Source organism: Nematolebias whitei, chromosome 23 (genome assembly GCF_014905685.2).
Source record: "Nematolebias whitei isolate Nwh7 chromosome 23, NemWhi1, whole genome shotgun sequence".
NCBI lineage: Eukaryota > Metazoa > Chordata > Actinopteri > Cyprinodontiformes > Rivulidae > Nematolebias > Nematolebias whitei.
The window spans coordinates 179,951-191,255 of record NC_056520.1 but is presented as its reverse complement, the minus strand read 5'-3'; the positions used below and the strand labels follow the sequence as shown (position 1 = coordinate 191,255).

At 43.8% G+C, this 11,305-nt stretch overlaps 2 protein-coding genes across 2 annotated transcripts in view; both read right to left on the bottom strand.

Moving 5' to 3' along the window:
• zdbf2 (zinc finger, DBF-type containing 2) overlaps positions 1-8,348 on the bottom strand; it is a 10,493-nt gene extending 2,145 nt beyond the window's left edge. The window contains exons 1-6 of the mRNA XM_037696709.1: positions 8,321-8,348; positions 5,601-5,635; positions 5,497-5,527; positions 5,300-5,396; positions 5,054-5,211; positions 4,338-4,968 (exon numbers count right to left, since the gene is read on the bottom strand). Coding sequence (XP_037552637.1) covers positions 4,338-4,968; positions 5,054-5,211; positions 5,300-5,396; positions 5,497-5,527; positions 5,601-5,622 — 939 coding nt within the window. The 5' untranslated portion in view covers positions 5,623-5,635; positions 8,321-8,348. The remainder of the gene's footprint in view (positions 1-4,337; positions 4,969-5,053; positions 5,212-5,299; positions 5,397-5,496; positions 5,528-5,600; positions 5,636-8,320) is intronic.
• A 235-nt stretch (positions 8,349-8,583) lies between these two features.
• On the bottom strand, positions 8,584-10,873 carry eef1b2 (eukaryotic translation elongation factor 1 beta 2). The gene is made up of 7 exons (XM_037696540.1): positions 10,670-10,873; positions 9,726-9,848; positions 9,519-9,651; positions 9,381-9,447; positions 9,083-9,208; positions 8,776-8,843; positions 8,584-8,694 (listed from the first exon to the last, which is right to left on the bottom strand). Exons 1-7 carry the CDS (start codon positions 10,747-10,749, stop codon positions 8,608-8,610), a joined length of 684 nt encoding a protein of 227 aa, XP_037552468.1. The 5' UTR covers positions 10,750-10,873; the 3' UTR covers positions 8,584-8,607.
• Positions 10,874-11,305: the final 432 nt, after the last annotated feature.

Here is an 11,305-nt window from a genome sequence, read left to right as displayed (position 1 = left end):
AGTAAACAGCCATCAGGTGCTAATGATCCATTGTTAGGCTGATGGTCCTTCTTGATCATGTGATCAGCTGGTTTTGGTTGTCAGCAGCAAACTGGTTGATCCACCCTGAGAAGGTGCTATTTAAGAGACTGAGCTGAATACAGCTCCTCAGACTGAGGAAGTCTCTTGGATGAGAGACGAAACGTTTCTACATTTTTTTGTTGATTTGCTTTGTTTTGTTTTTTTGAATGTCCAGAGGACCAGATTTAACTTTTTTAGAATCTTATACCATTCATTCAACTTTATTTATACGTTAATCCCATTGAGCCTCGGGGACTCATTTACAAGGGAGACCTGATTATGAGATTATGATCTGATTATGAGATACCGCTGGACTTAAAAGGAATAGAAGGGCAAAGAAAACTTGAAATGGAGCTGCATGAACTTCAGACCCAACACAATCCATGTCCGTCAGAAGAATTAGATAATGAAATACAAATAGTTAAGACTGCTTTGGAGTCTTTACTAACAAAGAACGGTGAAAAGTCTATTTTTCATGAGGCAAAAGATGAGTTTGCTAATAAGCCTAATCAAGGGTGTCAGAAGCATCCGTAATGTGGGGGGGACACGATGTGTGTGTGCGCATAAATAAAGGTGTTCACTAATGTACAAAAAAGCAACATTTCACCTAGATTTCCTTTAATTCCACACATTTGTAACATGTTTCTCACCAACTTTGTGTAAATTCAGCTGTGGGTTTTAAAGACATTTTAACTTTAATACACTTTAACACAGAGCGTCAGGTCGGCACTATTTGTCTATAGAGAAATAAAAATCATCACCACTGGACTTTTTTTACTTGTGTTCAACACTCCTCATCTAAATGATGATTCTCATGAAGCTTGAGGACAGTAAGGTGTGGGGTTTTAAAGACATTTTAACTTTAATGCACCTGAACACACAGAGTCTTACACCTGCAGCGTCACAGTTACTGCTGAGATAATATGCTACAGACGTAGCTCCTCTCAAACATCCTCCTAACATGAATACATGTTGATGATCAACCCCCTGGTCAACCACTGCCCACACTAAGCTGCTAAACTGGCGAGCGAGGAACACAGGTACCTCCACCTCCTCCACCTGTGCACGTTTTCTGCCGAGGCAAGAGGCAGGAAGGGACGGTGGAGAGTTGGAGGTAACCAGGAAAACCTGGAGTGGAGTTTTAGTAGCTTGAGTATTCTCCTATTAATCAAGTGGAATGGATTAGTTCACGAAGAAAGAGAAACTGTGCCGCCTGAACTAATGTTTCATAGTAAAAGTGGGGGGGTCCAAATGAACGTTTTTTTAATGTGGGGGGGACTTGTCCCCTTCACATAATGGTTGCAACGCCTATGAGCCTAATCGATACCTGGCCGACCTTCTTAGAAACAGGGCCCCAACTCAGACTATCTTGTTTATTAAAGATTCAACCGGTGTACGTAATTATAACAATAAAATAATGAACAACACTTTAAAATAATTTTACAAGCAGTTATATACTTCACAGTTTAACCTGTTGTCAGAAGAAGATATGAGTGATTTTTTTCACCAAAGTGGAGTTACCTAAAATTTCAGGTGAACAGAGGGATAGCCTGTGCAAACCAATTACTCTAAGTGAAATGAGGAATTGTATCCAATTACTCCCCAACAACAAAGCCCCAGACCCTGACTGTTTTAATGCAGAATTTTATAAAAAGTTTAATTCCATCCTAGTTAACCCTTTACTTGATATGTTGAAATCTTTGTTTCTCGCTGGGGCTCTCCCTCCATCTCTTTTTGAGGATAATATTTCCTTGGTGCTGAAAAAGGGGAAACCATCTGAAGAACGCTCTTCATACAGACCTGTCTCAGTTCTAAATGTTGACTTGAAGCTTCTGGCAAAGATCATGGCTTCATGGTTGAAAATGGGTCTCCCTCCAATGACCAAACTGGTTTCATACGTAGAAGGTTTTCTTCGCACAATGTGAGGTGTCTACTCAACATTATTCAGCATTCCTCTCTGTATAATGCAGAAGCTCTGGTCACTTTGCTCGATGCAGAGAAGGTGTTTGACAGGCTGGAGTGGCCATACCTTTTCTACGCACTCCAACGATTCGGCCTAGGGGAGGTTTATATTACCGGAAGATGGATTTGAATTCTGTACACATCACCTCTTTCAGCTGTGATCACAAATGGACTCAGATCTAGTAATTTCAAGACTGAACGGAGTACTAGACAAGGCTGTCTCTTGAGCCCATTATTATTTGCACTAGCTATGGAGCCTTTAGCCTCCACCATTAGACAAGATGGTCTGCTTAAATAATCACGAGTATAAGATTTCGCTGTATGCGGATGATGTTCTGATCTTTTTAGACTCTCCCACACACTCTATCCCTAAATTGATCAAATTAATTGATAGCTATTGCTCTTTCTCTGGTTACAAAATTATTTTTCTACAAGTGAAGCCTTGCCTCTCGGTTGCTCACAAACATTGGATTCAAGCATTTCGCACCCCTTTCATTGGTCTCTAACAGGACTTTATATTTGGGTATAAGTTTCACCAAACTTGAAAGATTTATATAAATTAAATGTTGCACCTCTTATACATACCATAAAACAGGACCTGGATAGGTGGTGTGGCTTGCCTCTGTCCTTTTAGGGTCGTATGCATCTGATTAAGATGAACACTCTCTCCCGCCTCCTGTATTGTTTTCAGATGTTGCCAATTTGGCTATCAAAGGTTAGTGCAACTTTAAATAGCTCTATTATATATTTTATTTGGCGTAACAAAATCTCTGTTTACCAGTTAAAAGGGGAGGACCCTCATTTCCTCTTTACCTATGAGCTGTACAGTGTAGGTTTCTTCTGGAATGGTGTTTAGATGACCCCGACTCTGTCTGGCTCAGTTGTGAACCAGATGGTTTAGGCCTTTACAGAATCTGTTATATGTCTCATCTGCTAGGGCTGCGGAGTTGGTAAAAGACAATATGCTTTTAAATAACATGTTAAACATATGAAGTAAAATCAGGAAATTTGAAGGAGATAACAGATGTTTTTCCTTGCTAACTCCTATTCATGAGAACCCCGACTTTCAACCTGGACTTCGGTCTGGTTTCGCTAACTGGGATCACAGGGGTATAAAAGTTGTGGGAGACATGATTCAGGGAGGCTCCATTCTCATATTTCAACAAATTAAAAGTAAATATGGCGTTACCAATAAAGAGTTCTTTAAATTCCTGCAAGTCAGAAACTTTATTCAATGTAAGTTGAAAGAGTTTGCTGGTGGTCTGACCATCTCTCCAATAGAGTCCCTATTAGTGAATAATACTCAGCCCAAATCTTTCACTCAGAAAGTGTATAGGGCCCTCAGTGATCTCAATGTTGATAATTGAAATGGGAAACTGATGTGGGTATAATAGAGACTGAGGACTGGGAGGCCTTGTGCAGTCAGCCCTCAAAGGTTCTGGTGTCTAACTCCTCTTGGGAGAGATGATTTAAGATCTTGCACAGGCTATATATCACTCCTGAGGCCAGGCACAGAATGAATCCAATGCTATCAGAACTCTGTACTAAATGTCAATCTGCTGGTGGATCTTTTATTCACTGCTTGTGGACTTGATCCTATATTCAACAGTTCTGTGGTGCAATAGTTCAACAGTTTGATATATATTTTAAGTGCAGTCTGCTTCTGAGCACAAGGACTTGCCTATTGGGACTGACTGAGGAGCTTCCTGCTGACATTTGCAACAACTGCCTTTTACATACTTGTGCTTGGAAATGCATCCTGACAGTATGGATCAGTGATAAAGCCCCCACCCTCAGTCAGTGTAAGCAGACTCTGGCTGATATCATTCCATATACAGCCTTGAAGGATATCGGACCTGGGATCCATTCTTTACCTACCTGGGTGCCACTGCATCCTGCAGGATGAGATCAGGACTGATAGACCTGGCCTGGTATAATCATGAAGACTGATAGTTTGATATTGAGATGATCAAGCTTTAGTATGTATGTTGGGTTAGTATGTTGTCCTTTCTTAGTCTCCCATGACAATTATTTTAAAAAATTCTACATTAGAAACTGAACGGTAGATCTGGTTTCTGTCCGTGAGGATAACATCACATCTGTTAGAAACCAAAATGGTCAGATCTGTCTTGGAGTTTAGGTTGGTTGGATTAAAGTGAGAATTCAGTTTTTTAATTAAAAAGTGGATGTTTAAACCTTTTTGTTCTGTAAAGCTCTTGTAAACTGGCTTTAATAAAAGTAATATGAATGGTCAATAATTTTCTCTAATCAGTTAAGGAACATCAAAGCCAGAATAATCTGTACGAACAACCAACCTTGTCGATGGTCTGGTCCAGGAGATCACTCTGGTCTGAGAAAGTCTCCTCCTTCAGAGCCTCCCTTCTCTCCCTCTGCCAGTTCTGCCAGGGCTCCAAGTCTTTGGGGAACTGGGACCTTGGTTTTGTGTGGGCACAGGGTCTTGGGTCTGTTAGAGCCAAGGTCTGGGGCCTCCTATTTGTGTTGGGACGTTGCTCGTGGTGGGGCTTGAGAACTTGGCCCATGGAGACCTGAGAAGAGGAAGATGACTCGCTGGGTTTCCTTCGGTTGGTCTTCCTGTGGGCTTTTCTGTGAATAGAGGGCGGGGCCTGAGGGTGCTGAGGCGGGGCCTGAGAGTTGGGAGGAAGGGCTCTGGGCTGTGGTGAACATGTGCACCCAGCAGGAACAGTCCCTTTGTCGTCCTGCTCTCTGACTGGAGTTGAGAGTCTCTCCAGACCAGTCCTCTCTCCTGGTTTGCTGAGCATGCTGCAGTCCTCTCCCTGATTGGCTGGCCAACAGGACCCATCATCAGAACTGGGCGGTTTTTCTCTGGTGCCTGAAGACCGACTGTCATCAGAGAAACTGAGTTCATCGAGCTTCGCTCTTGGCGCTGGGGGGGTGGAGACTGATGGAAGGTCATCGTGGGATGGTCTAATGGAAACACAGAAGTTGCAAACAGGTAAAAGTTTAACTTGTTTTTGTTTTACTCACCTGTGTAGGTGTTTGTTTGATTCACCTGGGGTCGTTGTAGCGGTGCGGGTGGTGCTGTAGGACGTCCTGCAGGAAGCGCTCCAGCAGCGTCAGTCTGGTTTGATTGCTGCAGGTGGAGGATACAGAGGTGGAGCCTCTGGACGATGTCCGCACAGAATCCAGGTGTCTGAGACTTGACAGGTGCTTTAACACACACACATAATGATGTCATCATTTGACTCCCCATGACTTAACAGTTCAGTCACATGAAGAGACTCAGGTGTGTGTTTACCTGGTCCAGGTTGTTGTACAGGACTCTGCAGTATCCACAATAACCCTGACGGCTTGGCGGATCCCTAGATGGACCTGGTTCAGACTCCTCCCACATACTGTCAAACACAGAAGACTGGTCATCTCACCTGTCCTTTCAGACTTTGTCCGTCTTTCTGATCACTGATGATATTAAAACACACACACACGTTCACTCACCTGCTGGTAAGCTCCACATTCTTCTGGTCACCTGACATAGAACCACAGGTTACAGTGAGAGAGTGAAAACTAAACTGGGCCAATTTAAATGTTTGTGTTGTTACCTTCAACAGAAGAGTGTGACATCCTGACAGGAGACCTGAAACACAGGTAACAAACACCTGTAACCACAGGTAATACACGTGGTGATAATTGTAGCGGAGCACTACGGTACTAATGCTAGGCCACTTATCACAATCTCCACTCCCCAACCGTTAGTGGAACATGGGTGGGTGGGGGTGGATGTCCCTAGGCAGACTGTTTGGTTCTGTTGAAAGGGTGGGGCGCCCTCCTTGGGTAATGGAACACAATGGTATACACCTGTAACCACAGATACAGTCCCCTCACTTCAATTATCAGCCAATTTCAGTTCTTACGGGTTTTTAAGCTACTTGAAAAAACACTATTAAACCAATTTCTTGACCATTTAGAGGTTAATAATATGTTAAGTGATAGCCAACATGGTTTTCATGCTTCACAATCAACCATGTCAACAATACTATTTACTGAACATATATGTGCTGCTTTGAATAAAGGTCAAGTAACTGGTGCTGTATAAACTGATTTCCATAAAGCGTTTGATACAGTTGATCATTATTCAGTTCAGTTTATTTCGAAAGCTCCAAGTCACAACAGAAGTCGTCTCAGGGACTGAACAGAAACATTCATCTATAAAATAATAATTGAACATTATTTATGTGAGGAGCAGCTTTGAGTTTAACTCCATCACTGAACTCTCATCTTGAACAAGCATGAAGGCGACAGTGGAAAGAAAAACTCCCTCATGAGGAAGAAACCTTTAGCAGAACCAGGATCAGGACAAGAGGACCATCTGCTTCGACCGGCTGGGTTTGGTAGGAATAGATACACAATGGCAGGTCAAGAATCACGTGTTAAGATAGAAATAGTATCAAATGAAAACTATTAAATTTTAACAATTAATTTAAGGAAATGAGGTCAATTTGTCCTCTAGTAGTCTAAGCAAAAATACAAAAATTGACTTCAATGTTCATTTTCTGCAATACAAACAATTTCTTCCTATATAACCGATAGGTGCCAGGTCGTGAAACGTGGAAGTTGTACAGGTCCTTCTCAAAAAATGAGCATATTGTGATAAAGGTCATTATTTTCCATAATGTCATGATAAAAATGAAACTTTCATATATTTCAGATTCATTGCACACCAACTGAAATATTTCAGGTCTTTAATTGTTTTAATACTGATGATTATGGCATACAGCTCATGAAAACCCAAAATGCCTGTCCCAAAAAATTAGCATATCATGAAAAGGTTCTCTAAACAAGCTATTAACCTAACCATCTGAATCAACGACGTAACTCTAAACACCTGCAAAAGATTCCTGAGGCTTTTAAAAACTCCCAGCCTTGTTCATTACTCAAAACCGCAATCATGGGTAAGACTGCCGACCTGACTGCTGTCCAGAAGGCCATCATTGACACCCTCAAGCAAGAGGGTAAGACACAGAAAGAAACTGCTGAAGGAATAGGCTGTTCCCAGAGTGCTGTATCAAGGCACCTCAGTGGGAAGTCTGTGGGAAGGGAAAAGTGTGGCAGAAAACGCTGCACAACGAGAAGAGGTGACCGGACCCTGAGGAGGACTGTGGAGAAGGGCCCATTCCAGACCTTGGGGGACCTGTGGAAGCAGTGGACTGAGTCTGGAGTAGAAACATCCAGAGCCACCGTGCACAGGCGTGTGCAGGAAATGGGCTACAGGTGCCGCATTCCCCAGGTCCAGCCACTTTTGAACCAGAAACAGCGGCAGAAGCACCTGACCTGAGCTACAGAGAAGCCTAACCCTAACCCTAAGCACTATGAAGAGTGCCATCATGTTTAAAAAGTTTAATACTATGAAGAGTGCCATCATGTTTAAAAAGTTTAATACTATGAAGAGTGCCATCATGTTTAAAAAGATTAATACTATGAAGAGTGCCATCATGTTTAAAAAGTTTAATACTATGAAGAGTGCCATCATGTTTAAAAAGATTAATACTATGAAGAGTACCATCATATTTAAAAAGATTAATACTATGAAGAGTGCCATCATGTTTAAAAAGATTAATACTATGAAGAGTACCATCATGTTTAAAAAGATTAATACTATGAAGAGTACCATCATGTTTAAAAAGATTAATACTATGAAGAGTGCTATCATGTTTAAAAAGATTAATACTATGAAGAGTGCCATCATGTTTAAAAAGATTAATACTATGAAGAGTGCCATCATATTTAAAAAGATTAATACTATGAAGAGTGCCATCATGTTCAGCAGGACCCTTACACAGACGAAGTTTTAAAAATGTTGACTAAACTCTGCAGTTTATTCCTCGAACAAGCAAACGCAAAATAAACTTCACTCTTTAGAAGAAAGTTAGTCTTTGTAAGCAGCAGGTGAAAACATCTGGATTTGTGACACATCCAAACACGAAGGATTCCTGAGCGCTTTTAAAGGGGGCGTGTCTAGGACAAACTGACCAATAAAAGCCCAGCTCTTCCAGATTCTGGCCAATCACAACCCTCCAATGCTAGCAACGAGTGTCTGACAATGAGCTCAAAAACAAGATGTCAGTGCGGTGATCGGGCTCTACACGCACTCCTCACGAAGTGCGGGTACTCCCGTTTGAACGGACCTGACGGTAACCATGGCGACGCCCTCTGTAACGTGGCACAGCAGCTAGCCGTTAGCTTCGCGGTAACGTCACAGAAAACTGCCGGCTACGCTCTCTGAAGGTCGTGGCTTGAAAACAATCGATCAAGGATAATTTACCTGCAACTGGAGGTTTCCAGAACATTGTCCTTCCTCTGCGCGAGCTTCCGCTGCCGATTCGGATCTTCTTCTGTAGCTGTGCACGCGGCGACGCGTGAGGCCAGCGGGAGCGCGCTGCCCCCTGCAGGCAGACCTGAGAAGTGCAGCCAGCCGCAGCACATCTGGGGCCTTTTTAAACTACGTCATCAATTTATAATTTATATGGGGAACATGTAATATTTTCATTTTTCACGAGAGAATGAAAAGAATCCATGAACAAATAATGCAAGTTTGTTTTTAGTGCTTTATTAGATTTTATTGAAGGCGGCGACATCCATCGACTGAACGAAGTCTTCAAAGGCAGTGATCTTCTCTTCCAGGATGTCTGTACCCACCTGAAACACACACACACTTTAACACACCTGTAGTACAGGTAAATAATCCAGTCAATTCTCAAACAGGAAACGCAGCTCCACCTTGTCGTCCTCAACCACGCAGCTGATCTGAAGTTTCTTGATGCCGTAACCCACTGGGACCAGTTTGGCTGCAAAAACCCAATCACAGTTATTGATGCTCAATAAATGACATAATGATTCAACATCTGTCTGCAGGTTTCAGATCAAAAAGTATCCATCAGTCTTCAGCCGAAAGATGGTGAGTTAAATCATCAGTTCTGCAGACTTCAACGCGCAACTCCATGGTACTGTGTATAGTACTGTAGTACTCCATGGTACTGTGTATAGTACTGTAGTACTGCATGTAATGCTGTGTAGTACTCCTTACACTGTCCCCACAGCAGCCCGTCCATCTCGATGCTGCGCACGCACTCCTCCAGCTTGGCCATGTCCGTCTCGTCATCCCACGGCTTCACGTCCAACAGGAGCGAAGATTTGGCGATGAGGACGGGCTCTAAAGGATGAGAGGGAGACAGAGTTACCATGGAAACCACACAGCTTCACTCTGACTGGAGGCAGAGACTCGTCAGGTAGAAGGTGTCCATCAGGCAGTCAGCCGAAAGATGGTGTTTGGTGGATCATCACGGAGTCAGGTGGTCAGTGTGTGTGTGTGTGTGAGGACGTACTTTTGGCCTTCTTGGCGGCGTAGTCTGCCAGACGTTGCTCCTTCAGCTTGGCGGCCTCTGCGTCTTCCTGAGACAGAAATCAGGTCAAGAGACTAACCCACCGCCTGTGATGTCACCGTGCCCTCGCTGTGACCTCACCTCCTCATCAGAGCCAAAGAGGTCGATGTCGTCATCCTCATCTTCTTTGGAGGCGGCGGGGGCAGAGCTTGAGGTGCTGTCGGCCACACCCGGGGGTCCATACTGACCCAGAGGTTTCTTTACACCTGGAAGACTGACAGGAAGTGGAGTTTAGGCAGTGACAGCTGGACATGGCTGGCCCGATGACATCATCAGCAGCAGGTTCACCTGTTCTTCTGGTTCTGGTAGGACTTGATGTGATTGTACCACCTCAGCGCATGGCACAGGTCAGCTGGGGGCGGGGCCGACAGGAACTCGAAAACCGCCACGTCAGCCTGGGACGGAACAAACCTGGGGACAGAAATTATGTTACCATGGTTACCAACCACGCTCAGAGCATCATGCAGACCAAGTTTCAGTCCACAGCTGTGTCGTCCTCCTGTCCACATGCAGGACAGCCAGAGGACTGTCCCCTTCTTAATAAAATGACAGCTTAAATCCAACATATGGACAGGAGTCCATTTTCCTGTTGAAACCCAATGTATTCCTGACAAACTGCTGCGTTGGACTCAGAAAGACAAAACCACTCCGTTTGAAAGGACAGAGGAGGAACCTCCAACAAAGTTCAGTCAGGTCCTCTGGACCGATTCTTCTGGAGGGGAACGTTCTTCTCCAGCAACAAAAAGGCCCTTGGGACAATTTCTATCTGTAAATCTTAAAATCCCACCCCTGGTTCTTTGTTCATATACGTGTTGTGTTCTTCTGCATACTTCATTCATTCGTTTGTTGTATACCTGTCATTTGCTTTAACAAAGATTTATTTTTAAAAAATTAAAAAATCCAACACCCTACTGCGCAGCCGCAGTCAGCCCACGTGACTCCACTCAGTTAAAAACTAATAAAATTGTTTGATATAAACACTTAATACTGAAGTCAAAGAGAACCTGCAGCTCTCTGCGGTCATTTTAAACAATTTCCCACCGAATCACGGAACTTTCCGGGTCACCGTGACGGGATTTAACGGTGAAACCGCGCAAGGCTGTAAGCTAACTGTTAGCATCGTTAGCGTAGCGGCAATCCAAGATGGCGGCGGCGCCTGCAGCTTCAGAGCCCTGCGTGCGGTTCTAGGAGGTTCTGTTCAGTTCTACCCTGCGGTTCCACCGGCTACTTACCCCTCGATGTAGCTGCGGTCCAACAGGAAGTCGTTGAGAACCTTCAGGCCACAGGCCGACTTCAGGTCACCGAATCCCATGACGAGCACGAGAAAGCTGCAGAGCTTGAAGGAGCCACCGGAGGAGGAAGAAGGAAGGAGGAGGCGGGAGGAGCCGGCTTTATACAGGGAGCAGACTCCTCCTCAGAGTGCACCGAGGAGGAGGAGGAGGAGCCGGCTTTATACAGGGAGCAGACTCCTCCTCAGAGTGCACCGAGGAGGAGGAGGAGCCGGCTTTATACAGGGAGCAGACTCCTTCTCAGAGTGCACCCGAGGAGGAGGAGGAATACTAAAGTACAGAGTGTTGATAGCACCTCCTGGTGATCAGATTTGTTTATTGGAGGTGTTACTGGTTCAATGTTCAAATAATTCATAAATTAAAGGTCAAAGTTCATCACCGAAGCGTTTTTAAATTAAATTCACATTTCCAACATTAATTCATCTATTCAAGGTCAAAGTTCAGCAACGAAGCCTTTTTAAATTAAATTCACTGTTCCGACATTAATTCATCCATTCAAGGTCAAAGTTCAGCACCGAAGCGTTTTTAAATTAAATTCACTGTTCCGACATTAATTCATCCATTCAAGGTCAAAGTTCA